Source organism: Girardinichthys multiradiatus, chromosome 24, assembly GCF_021462225.1.
Source record: "Girardinichthys multiradiatus isolate DD_20200921_A chromosome 24, DD_fGirMul_XY1, whole genome shotgun sequence".
In the NCBI taxonomy this organism is placed as follows: domain Eukaryota; kingdom Metazoa; phylum Chordata; class Actinopteri; order Cyprinodontiformes; family Goodeidae; genus Girardinichthys; species Girardinichthys multiradiatus.
This window is the reverse complement of record NC_061816.1, coordinates 95598-115983: the sequence shown is the minus strand read 5'-3', so window position 1 is coordinate 115983 and position 20386 is coordinate 95598. Positions and strand designations below refer to the sequence as shown.

The 20386-nt window shown below is 42.5% G+C and overlaps 2 protein-coding genes across 4 annotated transcripts in view; one reads left to right on the top strand and one right to left on the bottom strand.

Moving 5' to 3' along the window:
• The window catches only part of fmnl2b (formin-like 2b), a 25025-nt gene extending 13465 nt beyond the window's left edge, over nt 1–11560 (bottom strand). Inside the window, exons 1-13 of the mRNA XM_047355066.1 lie at nt 11428–11560; nt 3112–3195; nt 2602–2682; nt 2349–2425; nt 2095–2178; nt 1765–1908; nt 1545–1671; nt 1389–1465; nt 1202–1295; nt 1034–1108; nt 851–961; nt 564–713; nt 114–215 (exon numbers count right to left, since the gene is read on the bottom strand). Coding sequence (XP_047211022.1) covers nt 114–215; nt 564–713; nt 851–961; nt 1034–1108; nt 1202–1295; nt 1389–1465; nt 1545–1671; nt 1765–1908; nt 2095–2178; nt 2349–2425; nt 2602–2682; nt 3112–3195; nt 11428–11544 — 1323 coding nt within the window. The 5' untranslated portion in view covers nt 11545–11560. The remainder of the gene's footprint in view (nt 1–113; nt 216–563; nt 714–850; nt 962–1033; nt 1109–1201; nt 1296–1388; nt 1466–1544; nt 1672–1764; nt 1909–2094; nt 2179–2348; nt 2426–2601; nt 2683–3111; nt 3196–11427) is intronic.
• Nucleotides 11554–20386, top strand: LOC124861381 (cyclin-dependent kinase 5 activator 2-like). 3 transcript variants are annotated; one of them, XM_047355076.1, is made up of 4 exons: nt 11554–11691; nt 16439–16721; nt 17207–17344; nt 19503–20386. In XM_047355076.1, the coding sequence occupies exons 2-4, from the start codon at nt 16545–16547 to the stop codon at nt 19878–19880; spliced, it is 693 nt and encodes a 230-aa protein (XP_047211032.1). In that variant the 5' UTR covers nt 11554–11691; nt 16439–16544; the 3' UTR covers nt 19881–20386. The 3 variants fall into 3 exon arrangements, with proteins under 3 accessions (XP_047211032.1, XP_047211033.1, XP_047211031.1); XM_047355075.1 differs by lacking the exon at nt 11554–11691 and having other exon boundaries at nt 15840–16721; XM_047355077.1 differs by lacking the exons at nt 11554–11691; nt 17207–17344 and having other exon boundaries at nt 15833–16721.

The following is a 20386-nucleotide window of genomic DNA, read 5'->3' as shown; positions in this document are numbered from 1 at the left end:
AGTTACAGCTGGAGAGGCAGCATGGCATCTAAAACATCCACTAGGGACACTCTATCACACTCATCTCTGTCCATGCAGATGGACCAGATGGTTTTCAGGCTAACAGAACTGACCCGAAGTTGGTCCAGCTCTTTGTTGGTCTGCATCAGCTGTTTCTCCAGTTCAACGATCTTCAGCATTGCTTCATTCTCCACATCAAGCAGACGCTCGGACATCTGAAGATAGAGACAGGAACTCTGAGCATCACACATACCTTGGTACTGGAAACCAGGGAGTTTTTTTTACTGGTTTACTGGTTAAAATGCCCGTCACTACTAATGTTCTGTGATTAAGGATGAAATGATTTAGAAAACTTTCAGGATTGTTTTGATGTGTATAAGTTTCACGTTTATATTGGTCTTTATAAATGTCAGGTGTCATTGCTACAACGCTGGGATGTTTCCTTCAGATTTGAAGCTTATCACAGAATTTGATTGTTTCTCATAGTCCAATGGTGGTGGTAGAGGTCTGCCTCCAGTCTCAGAGGTAAAGAGTGGGACAAAGATCAACATGGTGCTCCTTACTGTAGCAAGGTTCTCTTCCAGCTCTTCAACTCTCTCCAGAGCAGCGGTTTTTGTTTCGGCGTCCTCCAGCAGTGTCCCAACGTCAAACACATTGTCCAGGTATGCCTGGATCTGAACCTGCAGCCTGTCACTCTCTGTGTGCTTTAATCTCTGAGGAGAGATGTTAAGGAGACGGTGATAGTTAAAATGCAACTTGTTGTTCAGGTCTCTGGTTCCAGAATAATCATCCCATGAAAGCATCATAGTCAGTCATCATGTAACCACACTCTGATTGGCTGATGGGTTACCTCTAGGTGTTCTTCCAGGTTGAGTTTGGTAAAATCATACTGCAGATGAACTCTAAAGTTCATGTCCTCCACTGAGTGCACCACAATATTGATAAACTGCATGCAGGCCACCTAGGAACAGACAGTCAGTAAGTCACCTGAATTTGACGTGGAGATAATGTTAAGATGAAAGAACACAATTACCAAGAAGTCGATGTTGTCATCTTCATTCTTAAAATGTTCCATCAGCTTCTCAAAACGCATGGCCTCGTTACACACCTGCAACAGATCAGCCTTTTAACTAGTGAACCGATCAGGGATGTGAGTCAGGTGTGTGCTGCTCTTGTTCTATGAGTGATTGTTGCTGTTTACAGTTTTAAAGTTGTCGAAGGCTGACAGGATGATCTCATGTCCTCCTCTGACCAAACACACTGCTGCCAACAGCTCCAGAACCAGAGCTTTGGTCCTGATGAGGGGTCAAAACATCACAGTCCATTATGTGTTCAATTCCAGGTACCTGCTGTGTGGTATGGATGTTTGTTTTAGTAGATTTTAGTACCTGGGGTTCCTGTTGTTCAGACTGAGAGCGATTTCATTGACAGCATGAGGATGGGACATCACCATGTTGAAGCCATACTTAAGAAGAGGGAAATGGTTCAGTGTTACCTCAGTGCATGAAAATCTTAAAATGAAAGTTGTGAGTGTTGTCTGTTACCTGGTAGTTCATGATGGCTCTCAGACACATGACGCAAACATGAACATCGTCCTTCTTGCACACGAGTCGTGAGTTCTTCAGGGTTCGACGACTTGGCAGTGTGTTGGACCGAGTCACCAGAGCTGAGCTGTGGAAACCAAAATTTCAGCTCACCGAGTTTACCTGCACTATGACATTAGTCCAGGTAAACACCGGTGTTTCACAGGGTGTTTCCTTTTACCTGATGGAGTGTCGGGCCGAGCGAGAAACAGATGAGGAAGGAGACGGGAGGCTGCAGTCACCATGGAGATCCTCTATAGAGCGACTCCAGGGTGAGTCGATGGAACCCGCCTCACTGCCAGTGTCCGACTGCTCACCATCAAACCTGAAGAGATTAGTCTGCATAAGACTGATGAAGACAGTCAAGGGTGGTTTTCTAAATGTATTCCAGTTGTTCTTTTGATACAGAATAAACAGAACTAATCTGATTCTATCAGCTAGACTCTCTGTAATAAAGGAGACATGGAACTCAGACAGCAGCTGACTGATAGAAGGCACTGATCAGACTCACGTGACTGCGTACTGAGCGAAGGACAAGTATTCAACCAGAACATCCAAACCTCGATTCTCCTCATTTAGAAACTCTCTGACCCACCTGAAAACAAAGGAACAGATGGGTAACAGATGAGTTAAGTAGACAAAAGGGAGAAAGGTGGACAGGTGGGAGAGGGATCACCATGGTGGACAACAGGGAGACAGAGGAGTTAGATGGACTGCAGAGGGAGAAAGAGAAGGTGGACAGGCAGGAGACAGACAGACAGGTACCCGATGTGGTTTGTACGGAGAGAAATCTCAAGTTCTCTGAGTGTTTGTGTCGACTCCTGAACTCTTCGTCTGAACTTCTGCAGACAGAGAAAGACAGCTAAGTTCCTCAGAGGACATTTAAGGTCACAGCAGAAAGAAGAACATTTTTAACAGTTTTTTGCAATTTGTCTTTGACAGTTGACTAAACCTCTAACAGCTTCATGGAGAAAAAAGTTGTATGTTGATTGTATAAAACCTGTTTCTGTCATGTCACCTTTCGTGTCACAGCCGGGTCAAGGAAGCCTCTCAGTTTCTGGATGTAGGTGTGAGGAGGGTTCTTCACCTGGAATCTCTCCTGCCAACACACAGCAATACACCGTGGGGTCAGATGTTTTGCAGATTGGTAATCTAGCTCCATCTGCAATTCTGTCAGAATGTCATCCTGCTTATACAAAATATTCAATCTTAACTAATCCTCTGGAAAACCTGGGGGCAGATTTCCACTTAAACACAACCAAACAGTTGTTTGGGTTAGGTTAACATAAAATACAGAAATACTGGAAGCAGCTAAGGCCTCCACTGTCATGTTACACCACTATTTAGTCTCGAATACCATTCATATTGTATGTGTGCTTTAAACGTTTGGCCTGGGGAGTGAAATAATTATTTAAACATTTATAAAGTCACCATGGGACCAGAACAAAGTTTTACGTTACACTGACAGCTTTAGGTGTCATCTCTAAATGTTTTTTGTTCTGCATGAAGAGACATCTACAGGACCTACCTGATCACAGATCAGCTCCCACTTCTTCTCGTTGTCATAAGAACGCAGCAGACGCACCTTGTCTGGGGGCAGGTTCATTGAATTCTGAAAGACAAAATGATCTTCTGTTAATAAGACTCTGTGGTACAAAGGGTGCAACGATTTCCTAATTTCAGCTGTACCAGTATACCTAGGACACCTCAGATCCAGAACTTCAGAAACTCCAAAGCACAAGATGTGAGTTTCAAAAAACTCACACACTTTGTTTAGACATGTGTGAGTAAAGACAAAGGAATTTCTTTAAGATGACAAACAGGAAATAATAACTTTTTACACCATGTTCTGTATCGTAGGGTGGCCAGGCGCTCCCTTAGAGATAGGGTGAGGAGCTCGGCCATCCAGGAGGGGCTCGGAGTAGAGCCGCTGCTCCTCCACATCGAGAGGAGCCAGTTGAGGTGGCTCGGGCATCTATACCGGATGCCTCCTGGACGCCTTCCTCGGGAGGTGTTCCAGGCACGTCCCACCAGCAGGAGGCCCAGGGGACGGCCCAGGACACGCTGGAGGGACTATGTCTCTCGGCTGGCCTGGGAACGCCTTGGGCTCCCCCTGGAGGACCTGGAGGAGGTGTCTGGGGAGAGAGACGTCTGGGCGTCTCTGCTGAGTGTACTGCCCCCCCGACCCGGTCCCGGATGAAGCGGAAGACGACGAGTACGAGTACCATGTTCTGTATGAACATATATGTTCAAAACAGAACACATCAACCAGTTTATCAGACGTTCTCTGAGATTTTTAAAAGCTTGATTTCATGAGAACAAACTCTGTATCCACTTACAAGTTTCAGTTTAAAACATGCACTAGAAAATATTTTCAAGTCTGATTGATTAATTTATACATGTGAGTTCCATTGAGACACAAGGTCTCCTTTAAAAGAGACACCTGTTCAAACGCCTCATACGCTGTGTTCATTGATGAACAGAGCTAGCTGAACAGTTTAGAACATCGAGGACCAATGGGGACCAGAGGTTCACACATCAAGGTACTGTTGAAACAGAGTTTTGGGAAATCAAAGATCCATTAAACCAGAATCTCAGAACTTCAAGAACGCTAATTTCACAATGGAGAATTTTTACTACAATCGCAAAGAACCTAAGAACCACAGCATATCAAATCCAGAGTCTATCAAACTCCGTAGTCCATATCAGAAAATGATTGACTGTGGTCACACTACAACATAGACTTAAGGTTATGTCAAATCTATAAACTCTCAGTCTATAAGCTACTTTGGGAACTGGATCAATTCCAGTTTTGCTTTGCTGGACTTTGTGGTGGAACTGTTTTGTTTTGATTCACTTAATCTAATTTCAGAGGCAACCTAGCTTACCCATGGGGTGCTTCTGAGGGTAGCAGTCCTTCAGCAGGAACCTCTGGCCCGCTGTGAGCTCTAGTCCTAGATCACATTTTCCCCCACTCAGTTATATCAAACCCTACCTGATGCTACTTGCTAAGGAAGTGTGTAAATACAGAAAGACAAGTATTAAAATGATCCCCATTTACGCCAATTAGAGGTCACTAAAATTAATGTTGCTGTAGTGCTTAAAACAAGGGACACTATATGCGATTCTACCCCTGATTTCCAGTCTGGGAAAGTCTAGTAGCTGTGGTGAGGTGTGCAGGGAGAGATGGGCCTAAAATCTGTTAGTGGCTGTCACATTCGGACCAACATGTTCAAATGAGTTCAACCGAATCTGGACCCAGTCTCGTAGTGTGAGCTGAACCGACTCAACTGCAAACACATGTTGCAGACAGCCAAGAAAATTAGAGGCTGTAACACAACATGAACAAAGAGCTGACTTTTCCCCTTTGTCCTTGACAAATTTAATTGGAGCTACACAACATTATGAACATGAATGCAGAGCAACAGTGGGCTTAATACAACTGATTATAAATGCATAGTGGTTAAAAGAAGCAAAAACAAACAAAACAGAGACACAGTCAGGTATTTAAGACTAAAATACATTAAACAATGAAGGGCCTCATTAAAATAAACCCAACTTTTCTGAAAAAAAAAACCAAATTCCCATTGGAGTCATGTTATTTTATGAATACTACATTTTTGTTTATGAAAACCAATAACATTAAAACCCGCTAACCACCTCACATGCAAGAAATGAATGATCCAAACTCTCAACATGATTACAACAAACAATACAGTCAAAACTGCGCAAATCAGATTCACTTGTGGGTTAAAATGAAAGTATTTTAAATTGCATGTCTTTCATTTTATGGGGTGTGGAACAGAAATATTCCCAATCTCAGAATATCGGCTATTACCGCCACCTACCGGTTTGTCCTTCAAACTATTGCCCTGGGGAGTTTGATGCATTCACTTGGTTTTAATTAAACCCTTTATTCTGGAATCCTTTAGCAGGTGCTGTTATTAAGTGTGTGCTCCTGAGACATGAAGCAAAAATCTGCTGAAACCACACTGTTAGTGTAAACTGAAAGTCTTTTTCAAATCTGTGAAATCTGTCAAAGTCCTGTGGTGTGAGCTCAGCTGAAGTGTACCAAATTTTCTCTCGTCCCCTCCATGATCAAAAGAGCACACATCTTTTATACTAGACGTTGGCTGTGGGGAGAAATTCTTGTGGCGCACAAACAAGTTAGTATGTAGAAACCGTGTGTAGACATGCCACTGCACACGTAGCCTTCATACATCCAGTCTGCAGTGAACTGGGCTCAGCTGCACGTGGTGCTGGAACCACCCGGTCCATAAATACATATGCAAAGTAGTATCAATAACCAGAAGGCTCCCACCATGTGTCCAAATAACACATGGTGGGAGCCTTCTGGTGCTGTGGCAGTCAGAGAGAGACTTTGACTAGACCATGATGGATATTTTGTAGTAACTTAAAGCAAACCAACAACTTCTTGAAAATAAAAAGTTTGTCGCCTCGAACCTGTTATATTGTAAAATGTCTATGTAAGATCCAAACAGTGCCATCTAGCTGCTGCCTGGTGCTCAATCACAGCTCAATGCTGATTATTTTAATCACAAGAATATGTCTCCTATATTTCTATGAGAAAGACTGTCACCAAACACACACTAAATGAAGAACTGTAAACCATTACAACCATTCAGGACGTCCCACCAATAATGACCTAGAAGCCTCCGTCACACAGGAGCCTGATGGAGGTTTGTTCCCAACAATTATTATTAAAATAGTTATAATTATTGTTATAGTATAAAGGAATCATGAGCTGATCGTTGCATCAGTGAGACACATCTGCGCTTCACTAATAGGTTGAACATTGAATGAAGATGTTTTCTATTCACTAAAGCATACTGACTTCCAGATGGGGCCCTTATAGCAGTATGGGTCCAGTCTGTAGCTCTGATTACATTCAGAAATCAGCTCCTCGCTGCAATGAGAGCCACAGTTTAGGAGAACTTTTTATATCTGAGCAACATCTGGATGAGGCCGACCCATATGGCTGGCATGGCCCGGTTCAGGGATGACTGTTAAATACCCGACCTGTCAGTCAGCTCCCTCTGAGAAGCTCCGGTTGAAAGGACTGCAGGGTAGTGAGAACTGGAGATGGTACCAGAGACCCACGGTTCCTCCTGGTTCCCCTCTGTAACACTGAGGCCAGCTTCATGCAGAGCTCCAACATGATTGTCATGGACAATCTAAACCAGCTGATGAGCCATGCATCATCATGTACCAGCAGGTCAGGAGAATCTCTGACGTCTTCCATTGGTGATGTTCTCCACCCAAAGCTGCCATCGTTTCAGTTAGGAGCAACTTTAGTAGCTATTTATGGACATGTGTGATTGTCTACAATCTTAGGAATCATCAAACCTGACTTGTTAGGAGTTAATCTGCTGATCCGACACGGTTTTATTCTCAGTGAGAATGAAAGTGTCCCTCAGATGATTCTCATGCATTTTATGCTCCTCAGCGCTCAGACTGATGAGCATTTCCATCTACAGGTGACAGAAACAGAGGAAGTTTCACAGTTTCCATCCAACTGAGGTTGTTTTCATCATTTTTTGAGGTGTGTTACGTTATTGAGGCTGAATGTGATTCAGTTTCATCGCTCTGGTTTAAACCATAAAAGCTCATGAAGAAACATCAGGTTTGATGCTCCATGAGTTAAACTGGATGGATTCATATTTCAGTGGGTTAAAGGGAGGTTTAGCTGTCTATAAATAATAAACTGTAGTTTATTATTGTCGACTGAAACAGTTTGCGTGACTGCCGCACATTTTATAGCAGCGTTAATTTTTATACATGCTGAGCTGTGCGTAAAACATTGTGTCGCAAGATTTTTGTGTGAAATCACACTTCGTACATGAGGCCCCAGATCTACTTGCAGTCATGCAATATATTCATGTCCCAAATACATTATGGGCCACACTGATAATTAGGAAACACTGTGGGGAAAACTTAGTCTGATCCAGAAAGATTGCATCCATCCCACTTAGGACAGAACAGATCATCTTTCCAGAAATCTGTCTGAATGTATTACTCCTCCAAAATGCTGACAACACAGGGTCCAAAGACCATGTAATTTACTGACTTGATTTGTACTAACCAGATGGATTTATTTTGTCTCACAGGCACCTGGCTGCATTTGCGACCTGTCCAGGGTGTACCCTGCCTCTCGCCCATAGACTGCTGGAGATAGGCACCAGCTCCCCCGTGACCCACTATGGAAGAAGCGGTATAGAAGATGAATGAATGAATGAAGGCACCTGGCTGCAGCAAGAAGGTTATGTTACTATAAATGACTCAACTCCTAATTATTAAAATTTTCACATATCTCAAACTACAGAGCGAGGAAGACGAGTAGAAGCCATCTTTCAGTCAGATTTATTGATTAATCCTAGGCCAAGTAATAGTTCTAATAATATACAATTCTTTATAATTTCTAAATGTCTTTTCTCTTTCTAATTGTGAAGCACTAAAACCAAATCTGTTTGTTGTTTTGGATGTTCCACGAGGCCCACAATCTGAGCTTTTGGATCAGTTTTCAGATTTCTTATCTAATTTAGTGCTAAATATTAAATAAACCTTTATTAGTATTTGGACTGAAAATTAAGGTTTGATTATTATTCTGATTTCATTTTTATGACATATTTTCTTTTGACATTTGTTGTTTACATGTTAGAAATAAATATTTAATTTTATTTCAAAGTAGGAAATATTAACATTCCTCTGCTTAATGAGAGTTTTAGACAGGCTGGCACTCTGTGGAAAGAATTAACATTTCAGTGAATTTACCATAGACTTTAATAGTATCTTGGAGTTAAATTGCTTAGCCCAAAACATGCACAGACATACCCTCTCCTGTCTTCATACTCTGGATGGCAGTAGGTGTGAAGAAATAACAACATCCTCATAACTCTTTCCTGTCTAACCATTTTTAATAACCTTTGAGTTTAATTTAACTGAGTTCTCCACACCTCAAAAATGTCATTATAGTAGATCATTATCAGGCAATGCCATAACAACCTTTAAAGAATCTGTTCCATTTTTAATTTCCTCAATGTTAGAAAATTGGAGAGAAAATGGTGCTCTACACACCTAGAGGATTACTACTTAATCTGGAAAAATAGCCTACTGTTGTATAAAAAGACACTTCACCAAGCTAGAACAGCTTATTTCTCATCATTAATAGAAGAGAACAAGAATAATCCTAGGTTTCTCTTTAGTACAGTTGCTAAACTTACACAGAGTCATAGCTCTGTTGAGCCATCCATTCCCTTAGCTCTTAGCAGCCATGACTTTATGGGATTCTTCTTAAATAAAATTGATTCTATTAAAAAGAAAATCTTTGACATACTCCCGAAGATGATTACTTCATCCTCAGCAAGTGAGACAACATTGGAAATAACCGTAGAACCTGATTTGTGTTTGGACTGTTTTGATCCTGTGGAGCTTCCTGAGTTATCAGAAATATTAGCTTCATCTAAACCTTCAACTTGTATGTTAGACCCAATCCCAACCAAATTATTGAAGGAAGTGTTCCCTCTGATTACCAGCCCCATTTTAGATATGATTAATCTATCTTTAGTAAATGGATCAGAACCACAGGCTTTTAAGTTAGCTGTAATTAAACCTTTACTTAAGAAACCTTCGCTTGATCGAGATGACATGAAAAATTACAGACCTATATCCAATCTTCCATTCTTATCTAAAATTCTTGAGAAAATTGTTGCTAATCAAATGTGTGAACATTTATACAGCAATGACCTGTTTGAAGAGTTTCAGTCAGGTTTCAGAGCTCATCATAGCACTGAAACAACTCTGCTGAAAGTCACTAATGATATTCTTATGGCCTCAGATAATGGACTTGTGTCTGTACTGGTTCTGTTAGATCTCAGTGCTGCATTTGATCCAGTCGACCATAATATTCTCTTAAAAAGGCTGGAATATGTTGTAGGGATCAGGGGAACAGCACTAGGCTGGTTTAAATCTTATCTGTCTGACAGATTCCAGTTTGTTCATGTAAATGATAAATCATCTTTAAACTCCAGGGTTAATTGTGGAGTACCACAGGGTTCAGTACTTGGGTCAATTTTATTTTCTATAAAATAAAACTTGTTCCACTTAGTAAAAGTAATGTTCTCTGCTTTTAAATTCAACAAAGAAGTAATTTTTGAAGCAGACCATCTTATGCTGTGTGCCACTAACTTGACCTCCGGTAATAAAGTAAAAAACCTTGGTGTAATCTTTGACTAGGACATGTCATTTAAATCCCATATTAAACAGGTTTCTAGGATTTCCTTCTTTCACCTCCGGAACATTGCCAAAATTAGAAATATCCTGTCCAGGAGTGACGCTGAAAAACTAGTCCATGCATTTGTTACTTCAAGGCTGGACTATTGTAATTCTTTACTATCAGGATGTCCACAAAATGCAGTTAAAAGCCTTCAGCTGATTCAAAATGCTGCAGCAAGAGTTCTGATGAAAATTAAAAAGAGAGATCATATTTCTCCTATTTTAGCTTCCCTTCATTGGCTCCCTGTTAAATCCAGAATAGAATTTAAAATTCTCCTCCTCACATATAAAGCCTTTAATGATCTAGCTCCATCATACATCAGAGATCTGATTGGTCCATATGTTCCTAACAGAGCACTTTGTTCTCAGACTGCAGGTTTACTGGTGGTTCCTAGAGTCTCTAGAAGTAGAATGGGAGGCAGATCCTTTAGTTATCAGGCTCCTCTCCTGTGGAACCAGCTCCCAGTTTTAGTCCGTGAGGCAGACACCCTGTCTACTTTTAAGGCTAGGATTAAAACTTTCCTTTTTGATAAAGCTTATAGTTAGAGTGGCTTAGGTTATCCTGAGCTATCTCTGTAGTTCTCTATCTTCTTTTCCCATTTATGGTACAATTGCTCCAATAGTTAATGTCTTTGACCTTTTTTCTTTCTGAGACAGATCCATTGAAGGAGCTATTGTTCCTACCAGCTATGTGTACTCTTTCTGTTTAACATCCCATAGTTCTTAGGGTTCAAACATTCTCTTTTTTACTTCCCAGACTGGACCACTAACTGAGCTAATCCTGCCATCAGCTCTGTGTACTTTTGACTCTCATAGGAAGCCCTGGTGGACCAGTGTTTTGTGTTTTTCTTTTTGCTTTCTGTCATCTCAAACCCAGTAGGTTGTTGAAGACAACTGCTTAAACTTGTTCTGATTGTACAGGAGGTTGATTCCTATTAATGGAACTGTTCCTTCCCACTGTTGCTACATGCTTGGTCAGCTGGAGGGATTGTTGCAACATCAGTGACTCGATGCATCGACTAGGCTTCTTTACGTAGGTAACTGCTGACCAGTTGGCATTGTAATCTGAATCAGACATTCTTGTAGTACATCTAGGGTCAGATTGGACAGAGTCATTGATTTGAATCTGTCAGTCTGATTGGATTGAAGTGAATTCGATTTATTCTGTATAGTTGAACATGAATTGGACCTGTTTTGCTTGTAAAATGAGATGACATGTTGTAAATTGGAGAAAATAAATAAATCTAACCGAATTACTGTAAACACTGTAGCGTCTATGAAACCCTAGAGACCACATAGACTATTAAAGAGTCTTCCATAGACCCAAGTCCCAAACCCATGTAAACACTGTAGCGTCTATCAGACCATGTAGTTCTCAATGGACCTAACTCTTAATATGATGTTGTCTCTGCACACAGCACATATATCTCCATGTTGTGTGGATTCACTATGTATCACATGTATGCTTGCAGGGTATTTCGAATGTATTTCCCATGCATGTATAATAGATAATAATCTGCAGATTCTTGTTCTTCCAGTGTGGTGCACTCACCAGTGCGATGGAAAACCTCTCCTCCAGTTCAGCAGGGTCGGGCATCGGCAGTCGAACCGGGGCGGCTCTGGACCGGATCACGGCCAGCTGGCTCTCCATGCTCTCTGCGTTCCCCATACCACACACTCTCACACACACAGAGAGACGAGCGAACAGAGCGAACACACCCACCCTGATCAACCCACACAGTCAGACACACAGCAGCAGGAACCTGTGGTCGGCCATGACTGAAGGAGGCTGCTGAAGGCCGTTCTCTGCGCCCTGGTATGTGGTCGTGTCTGTCCCTGTGTCTCTCTTCCTGTGTGTGTCCTCAAATGATGAAGATTCCCTCCTCCTCCTCCTCCTCTCTGTCTGCCTCTTTGTCTCTTGAAGTCAAGGATGCTGCTGCTGCTGCTGATGCTGATCCAGATGAAGCCTTGCTCTGCAGCCGTGTTATTGTGTGTTGGGATCAAGTGTGTGTGTGTGTGTGTAAACGTGTTTTGCAGATGAGCCGGTTAATCCTCCCCCTCTCCTCCCCCACACGAAGAAAGAAAGAGAGTTGAACTCCCCCTCTTTGTCTCTCTCTCCCCCACAGCAGCAGTCTTTGTGGAGCTCGCTCGACCTTCCCTGCACAGACAATAAACCTTCTGCTGCCACAGGCTCCGCCCCCTCAAACTGACACGGGGGTGGGTGGGGTGGGGTGGTGGATAATCTGATTCTGGATCAGCTGCTGCAGCTTTCATTCATCAAACATCCATCAAGCAAACTCTTATTGCTCTCAAGAACATGGCAGCTTGTTTCTAGTCGTACAAACAAACAGGAAATAAACAATAAAGCTCTGCCTCCACCTTCGGTCAGCCACCATGCAGCAGGAAGTTACCATCTCCCCTCTGTCAGCGTTGCAGTCAGAACTGGATTGGTTTTAAATCTGCTGTTGGTTCTGATCTTATTAAATCATCTGCAGCTCAATCCAGATGTTCTAAACAAACATAACTACTGTGGCTGGACCTCACCGATGGAGACATTTTACTGGTTTCTGTCCTGATTTGTTCTTGAATCTTATTCTGACTGATTCAGCAGACTGTGCTGTTAAATGCTGCATCATCACAGGTATTTACTGTAGGTTAAACTTCAATTAAAATTCAGCCTTAAATTTAATTTGAGCATCAGATGACAAGAGAAATATAAAAGCAATTAAAAAAATAATGTTAGTTTCCATGGAGAAATCTCTGCAACATTTCTTTTCCTGTTCCGTTAAACAGCACCCCCTGCTGGAACAATATTTAAATGAATAAAACTAAACTACACTCATCCACTTTATTAGGTACACCTGTTCAATTACTTGTCAACACAAACAGTTTTCCCTTCACACGGCAGCTACTCTAGATGTGTCAAAGATGACTCACTAAAGTTCAAAGTGAACATCAGAACGGAGAAGAAAGGCGACATTGTTATTTCAGAACCTGCTGATCTGCTGGGATTTTCACCAACAACCGTCTATTAGGTTTACAGAGGATGTTCTGAAAAAGAGAAACATCCAGAAAGCAGCAACTGAGTAGAGAAAGAAGTTTTGTTGATGTCAGAGGAGAAAGGGTCGACTGGTTCCAGATGCTAGAAAACAACCTTTGCTTGACAAACCACTGGTTTCAACCAGTGTCTCCAGAACACTTTATTTAAACCCATAACATGTGGAACCTTGAAGCAGATTGGCTAGAGCTAAGAACAAGAAACTCAGGCTACAGTTCTCACATATTCAACAGAACTGGACCAGAACAGGTTGGAAAAAATATTTCCTGGGCCGATAAGTCTGGATTTCATCTGCAACATTCAGATGGTCAGCATTTGGTGGTAACAATAAATGCATTGATCCATCCCCATCCTGTCTGGTATCAATGGTTTGAGAGGATGGTGGTGGTGTGGGATATTTTCTTGCCTTCTTGATACTGGAGGAGGTTGATGAAGAACTCATTCTTGAAGAGCTTCATGCAGACCAAGATAAATTTCCCCACAGATGTAGGAATATTTCTGTGAAAAATAAAATGGAACCAGGCACTTTGAAGAGGTTCTGATGCTCTGGGACGGTGTAATGAATTGTGTGGATTAACAACCGAACCAAACTTATCCTCTTTCAGCTTCAGCATACTTGAGCTTGGACTACAAAATCACAACGAGAAATAAATATGGCGGATATGCAAAATTGGTCAGCTGGAAGTCCATGACCTTGTTTAGTTGTTCCGCAGCAAATACTGTGATGTAACAGTTCATCGACTGGATAGAGAAAACTGAAAGGACTCAAAAATACGCCCCAAACAGATTATGAAGATATCTCCACAGCACCTGGAGAGACTAAATTCAACTTTTCTGCACTCCTACAGATTCCAAGTACACAACAACGTGGATTTAAGGTCCAAAAAAGGGGATTTTGCACGATATGTCTCCTTTAAGCGCTTTGATTGCCTTGTTGGTGAAAAGCACTAAATAAATAAACTTGACTCGACTGGACTTTAAGGGTGTGGTAAGCCACTGGCAGCATATTGTCCTGTTGAGTGGACAGAACTGTCTGGAACCACATGGATTATGTCTGCCAGTACAGGTTTTTCTGGGCAGTTGATGATAGCTAGAGTTTGAGCAACTGGTCTGCTGTCAGGCAGATATGTAGGATCTGGATCTTTGAGTCTGGAAGGCAGACAGAGGACTTGCATAATGGTAGGATTACCACTGATGATAGGGGGCTTACTACAGAAACTACTGCTACAAGTCAGATGGTCAGATCTAACTGTCCCACCAATGCATCTGTTTCCAGGTGTTGTTGATGTTTTCTTGCAGATGTTGCAATCTGCTTGAGTGCACTTACAACCACTAACATCAGGAGTTGCAGGGCCTGCTGGATTGAGAATAATGTAAATCTATGGAAATACAGATGTTTGTGAAATTCTGTGTAGTCTTTGGAGCTCCAACCTGGAGATGAAGTCTGTAAGTCTGGAGCTCCGCCCATTAGGTTTTCCACACCTGGCTCCTTCTTGCACAGAGTGGCAGCAGGTCGGAGGGTTAGTCCCTAATGCCCCTGTTCCACTGGCTCTACTTAGGCTGCACGGCGCCGCTCCACTCAGGACCTGTTGTGTTTCTATTGACCCGCTGGCGGCTGTAGGCGTGGCTCGAAGCTGTCTGACATTCTCATATAAAAGTAATCTGCTTGAAACAATAAAATAAATAAATAAATAGAAAATAAAAACATAAATTAAATACAAACAATGCTTGTATTATTGTATATATAAGAATCATACACTCACCGGCCACATTATTAAGTACACCTGTCCAACTGCTCGTTAATTTCTAATCAGCCAATCACATGGCAGCAACTCAATGCATTTAGGCATGTAGACATGGTCAAGATGATCTGCTGCAGTTCAAACCGAGCATCAGAACGGGGAAGAAAAGTGATTTAAGTGACTTTGAACGTAGCATGGTTGTTGGTGCCAGACGGGCTGGTCTGAGTATTTCAGAAACTGCTGATCTACTGGGATTTTCACGCACTACCATCTCTAGGGTTTACAGAGAATGGTCCGAAAAAGAGAAAATATCCAGTGAGCAGCAGTTCTTTGGGCGCAAATGTCTTGTTGATGCCAGAGGTCAGAGGAGAATCGCCAGACTGGTTCCAGCTGATAGAAAGGCAACAGTAACTCAAATAACCATTCGTTACAACCAAATCAAGCAGAAGAGCATCTCTGAAAACACAACATGTTGAACCTTGAGGCGGATGGGCTACAGCAGCAGATGACCACACCGGGTGCCACTCCTGTCAGCTAAGAACAGGAAACTGAGGCTGCAGTTCACACAGACTCACCAAAATTGGACAATAGAAGATTAGAAAAATATTGCCTGGTCTAATGAGTCTTGATTTCTGCTGCAACATTAGGATGGTAGGATCAGAATTTGGCATCAACATCATGAAAGCATGGATCCATCCTGCCTTGTATCAACGGTTCTGGCTGGTGGTGTAATGGTGTGGGGGATATTTTCTTGGTACACTTTGGGCCCCTTAGTACCAATTGAGCATCGTGTCAACGCCACAGCCTACCTGAGTATTGTTGCTGACCATGTCCATCCCTTTATGACCACAGTGTACCCATCTTCTGATGGTTACTTCCAGCAGGATAACCCACCATGTCATAAAGCACGAATCATCTCAGACTGGTTTCTTGAACATGACAATGAGTTCACTGGACTCAAATGGCCTCTACAGTCACCAAATCTCAATCCAGTAGAGCACCTTTGGGATGTGGTGGAACCGGAGATTCTCATCATGGATGGAGCCGACACATCAAATCTGTGTGATGCTATCATGTCAATATGGACCAAACTCTCTGAGGAATGTTTCCAGTACCTTGTTGAATCTATGCCACGAAGGATTAAGGCAGTTCTGAAGGCAAAAAGGGTCCAACCCAGTACTAGCAAGGTGTACCTAATAAAGTGGCCGGTGAGTGTACATGTCTTTTATGTATAAAATTGTTCTCCGGGTCCCACAGCCAATCAGTGTACAGCAGTCTGTTCACATCACATGTAGTCCCTACTCAGACCGCGTCGGACCAGCTCAGGAGCAGGGACCAAAAAACTAGGTACCAGTACGGAAAAAACAGTTGAATGGAAACACTCACAAAGCGGGCCGAGTGGAGTTGGCCCAAGTAGAGCCTTTGAAAAAAGGGCCTAAGATGTAAAGAAACTGAACATCTTGGCGTTACTATGGCTGTTTATGACTAACTACGGGTCTTGTCAGGGATTTTTGTTGGTCTCTGCAGCCTATTTGAACTGCTGAGACTTTGCAGACAGAAATGTAGTCAGTGTCTAGAAACATGTTCCTTCTGCTGGTTTCTAATTCTGCTCTAGATCTGATCTGCTGCAGTCTGTTTGTCCTGCTGCAGAGGGCGCTGTAAGGTCATTCAAAAGATCCTCCTCCCCCCTTCTTCTGCTGCAGAGAGGCTGCTGCAGCTCTCTTCAGTGTCGTCATGGGAACACTGCTTTCTCTTTCTCCCAGCTCCCGATCCACTGCAGCTCCTTTGAAGAAGAAGCTTGTGGTAAGGAAGCTGCTGGAGGTTCCTGATGACAGGGAGGAGGAGAAGAAGAAGAGATATTCTGGTCTGATGCATGCGCTCCACTGCAAGAAACGACTCATGGCCCTAGGGTCCAAGAAGAAGGTGGATCTGCAGGCATCTTCAGAGGGCCCCAACACAAGGCAGAAGATCAGACACAGATCCATCCATGTGGCTGGTCCCACCATCCAGGAGAAGGAGATGTGCATCAGGAGGGTGGTGGTTCAGGTCAGTACTGTGGGAGGAGACATTGAGGGTCATCAGTTTCACCCACCTAAACTGATCAATCTGGGACTTTCTTTACTAACAGCAAAGGTCACTGATCCATACAAGGAAGTCAGAAAAAAGCTAATTTATTAAGGACCTGAAGCTCCAGGTTTTAGATCATGAATATTTTGAGTTATAGCATCCTAAGAAAGATAGTTAGCTTGGGATTTTAGGAAAGTTGTTTTTAGATTATTTAATGTTGTCCTTACCGCTCATTTAAATCTTAATGACATGACATCATCACAACATGTTATAAATAAAAGAATGAACTGATCAGGGAGTCAGTCAAAACAAACATTGATCAGTCTGTGAAGAAATGACAGCAATGGAAAATCTGCTGTCTAATGTCCCTGAAGTGCAAAATAACACCTATGATCATACAAACGGCTTCAGAGCAAAGCATTAGCTTCAGATGTTCTTCATATCCTTTCTCCTCTAACCTTCAGGCCTCCACAGGTGAGCTCCTTCGCTGTCTTTCAGACTTCCTGCGTCATCGCTGTGTCAAACTGAAGGAGTTTCCATCCAATCAGATCATCATCTGGTTTAGAAACGTGGACAGAGCACTGCTGCTGCAGGGCTGGCAGGTCAGTGTTCATGTTCTGGTTTTGCGTGTAACTCCAGAACCAGAAACTGTCCATTTTAGTTGGCCTGACCGTTTTGGTCTAACTCTGATTGGCTTCTTTTTTAAAACAGGTTGAGTTAGAAATCCTATTTGGACTTGGTTTGGTTGCCTCCACGGAACCATCAGGTCTTTGTACCCATGTTCTCCATCAGGTTCTGTCTTGTGATGTATTCAAAGAGGACCTCAGAGCAGAGACAGCTTGTCTCCACAGATCTCAGTGTTAGTCTTGTTCTCCTTATCTAATTAAAACAAAAATCCAGGACCCGTTTTTATAGAGGAGTCTCTCAGAGAGCTCCGATCTCATCCTAAACATTCCTGCCAAGGAGTCTCAGCTTCAGAGTGATTCAGAGAGGAGACGACAGACATTCCTCTCCTAGTGAGGGGGTGTGGTTGACCCTGTTGCCAGGGTTGGTTGACCCCGTTGCTAGGTGAGATGCTGTCTTCTAAGAGCTGTGATTGGTTGTTAAACAAAACAAAGTGTTCCCAGTGATCAGTGGAGAAAAATTAACCAATAGAATTTAGACTGGAATCAGAAATGTCTAAATCATGATCATAAAAATGAACAAAATGAAATTAATTGTCACACACCATCAACATGTTTGAACGTAGCTTATTTACATGCTCTTCATTATTTTCAGTTGCTTATTATTAAGTATGCTCTCCCTGCTGGTTGTTTTCATACTGCATCTATTTCATATTCATTTATTTTATATTAAAACTCAGCATTTTACTGTGATCTCCTTCTTGTTTAATGAGGTTTAGTTTGGTAAAATGACAGAGGAGCAGAACCTGCTGGTAGAGGAGAAGAGAGGAGTGTTAAAGGTAGATTTGGTTCTGGGATCACGGTGGGAACCAACAGACATTCCCAGTAGATCAATGCGTCGTTCCCTCTGCTTTCAGCACCAGCCTGGAATGTGAGCAGCTCTGGTTCCTGCTGCATTCAGAAGCTAGAGAGGAGATAGCAGCACCAGAGAACTTCTCCACAGATGTTGGAGATGATCATTTAGGCTGCTGACATCATCATGAACAATACAGCAGATTCACCTCATTTACATCTTCCTGCTCTGGATATAGAGCTCAGATTATTGGACTGTTGGAGACACTTTCTATTTATGTATAAATATTGATATATTCGAGTTTTTCCAGTTTTTTTCAAATGTATTTCTTCAAAGTATTTTACAGACTGTAAATATTTAAATAATTCTGTACTATATTGTTTGTAATTTCATTCACTTTTTATTTATGGTCACTTATTGTTTCTACACCGCCTGGCCAAAAAGAAAGTCGCCACCAAAAAAAGGTCACACTCTAATATTTGGTTGGACCTCCTTTAGCTTTGATTACTGCTCCATTCGCTGTGGCTTTGTTTCGATAAGCTTCTGCAACGTCACAAGATTTATTTCCACCCAGTGTGGCATTCATTTTTCACCAAGATCTTGTATTGATGATGGTAGAGTCAAAGCCTTTTGCGTTGGACAGTTTTTAACCCAATGTTGGTAGTTTCTCCAATCTCCTTAGATGTTTCCTCTGCTTGATGCATGCCAATGATTTGACTCTTCTGAAACAGAGTGACATCTTTTCCATGACCACAGGACGTGTCTTTAGACATGGTTGCTTAAGAAAAGAGGGGCAACTCATTGCTCCAGTTGGGGTTACATAACTTGTTGCCAGCTGAAACATAATGGCCCCATGCAGTAATTATCCAAACCTGTCTGCTTAGTTAAATCCAGGTGGCAACCAGTGACACTGTATTATTTATTCATTCTTCCAAATAATACCTTACCAGAGGCTGACCTTTAACCTGTCCTGCTGCTGAAACTATTTAATTTCCTCCTAGAGGGATGATAAAGTTAATCTAATCTCTATATTAATAATTGTATGATAGTTTTAGAAGTTTATGTGCTCATTTACTCGACTAGTTAAGGCGTGGATCCCTGCACCTGAGCATTTTTATAGTGATAATTTGTTCCTGTGAATTTCTTTTTTCAGTTTACCCGGTCCGCAGTCCAAAACCAGTACCTAAGTACATCAGTTGTTCCAGCACAGTCTTTGTGTATTTGTGTGTGTTTCAACAGTTATACTGATATTTCCCTCTCAGTGGTCCTCTCTCTTCCCTCTAGAACCAGTGCTTTATAAATCCATCCAGCCTGGTCTTCATATACCTGCTCTGCAGGGACATGGTGGACGAGAACACAGCCTCGCAGCAGGAACTCCACGCTACCTTCCTTGCCTGCCTCTATCTGGCCTACTCCTACCTGGGTACCGAGATCTCATACCCTACGAAGCCGTTCCTAGTGGAGTCGAGCAGTGATGTCTTCTGGGAGAGAGCGCTGGAGGTCATTGAGCATCTGAGTGCTGACATGCTGCGTCTCAATGCTGAGCCAAGCTTCTTCACAGAGGTCTTCCAGGACCTAAAGAGACAAGGAGGACATAGGGGGAAGGAGACAGTAAAGAAGCAGAGCACAGAAGACAGCAGGATGGAGAATCTAGATCGTTAGGACCCCCTCTGATAACTGGACTTAACCCGTTGAAGGCTGAATGTTGTGTAACTGTTGAATGAATCTTACCTGTGTATTTGCATTTTCAATGAAACTGTATAAAAGTCCGTCCGTCCGTCCGTCCGTCGTCTTCCGCTTATCCAGGACCGGGTCGCGGGGGCAGCAGACTCAGCAGAGACGCCCAGACGTCCCTCTCCCCAGACACCTCCTCCAGCTCCTCCAGGGGGAGCCCAAGGCGTTCCCAGGCCAGCCGAGAGACATAGTCCCTCCAGCGTGTCCTGGGATAAAAGTATTTTATTTAAATAGACTACATGCTGAAAGTTACGTCCACTTTCAGTTCCCATTGCCTCGATTAAAAAACAAATGTGATTGCTGTTGATTCTGGACGGTATTTACTGTTTGATCAGACTTTGTTGTCATTCATCTGCATCATCTCTGCAGCTTACCTGTGACTAAAAACTAATTCTTGCCAGACAGTGTTTTGGAATACAAGTCTGATCAAAGTA

What these genes read in the sequence shown, in the direction of transcription:
- LOC124861381 (XM_047355075.1), top strand. Translation starts at nt 16,410, where the DNA reads ATGGGAACACTGCTTTCTCTTTCTCCCAGCTCCCGATCCACTGCAGCT. An exon ending in TCAGGAGGGTGGTGGTTCAG is followed by an intron (nt 16,722 to 17,206) that starts GTCAGTACTGTG and finishes TCTAACCTTCAG; the next exon opens with GCCTCCACAGGTGAGCTCCT. An exon ending in TGCTGCTGCAGGGCTGGCAG is followed by an intron (nt 17,345 to 19,502) that starts GTCAGTGTTCAT and finishes TCTTCCCTCTAG; the next exon opens with AACCAGTGCTTTATAAATCC.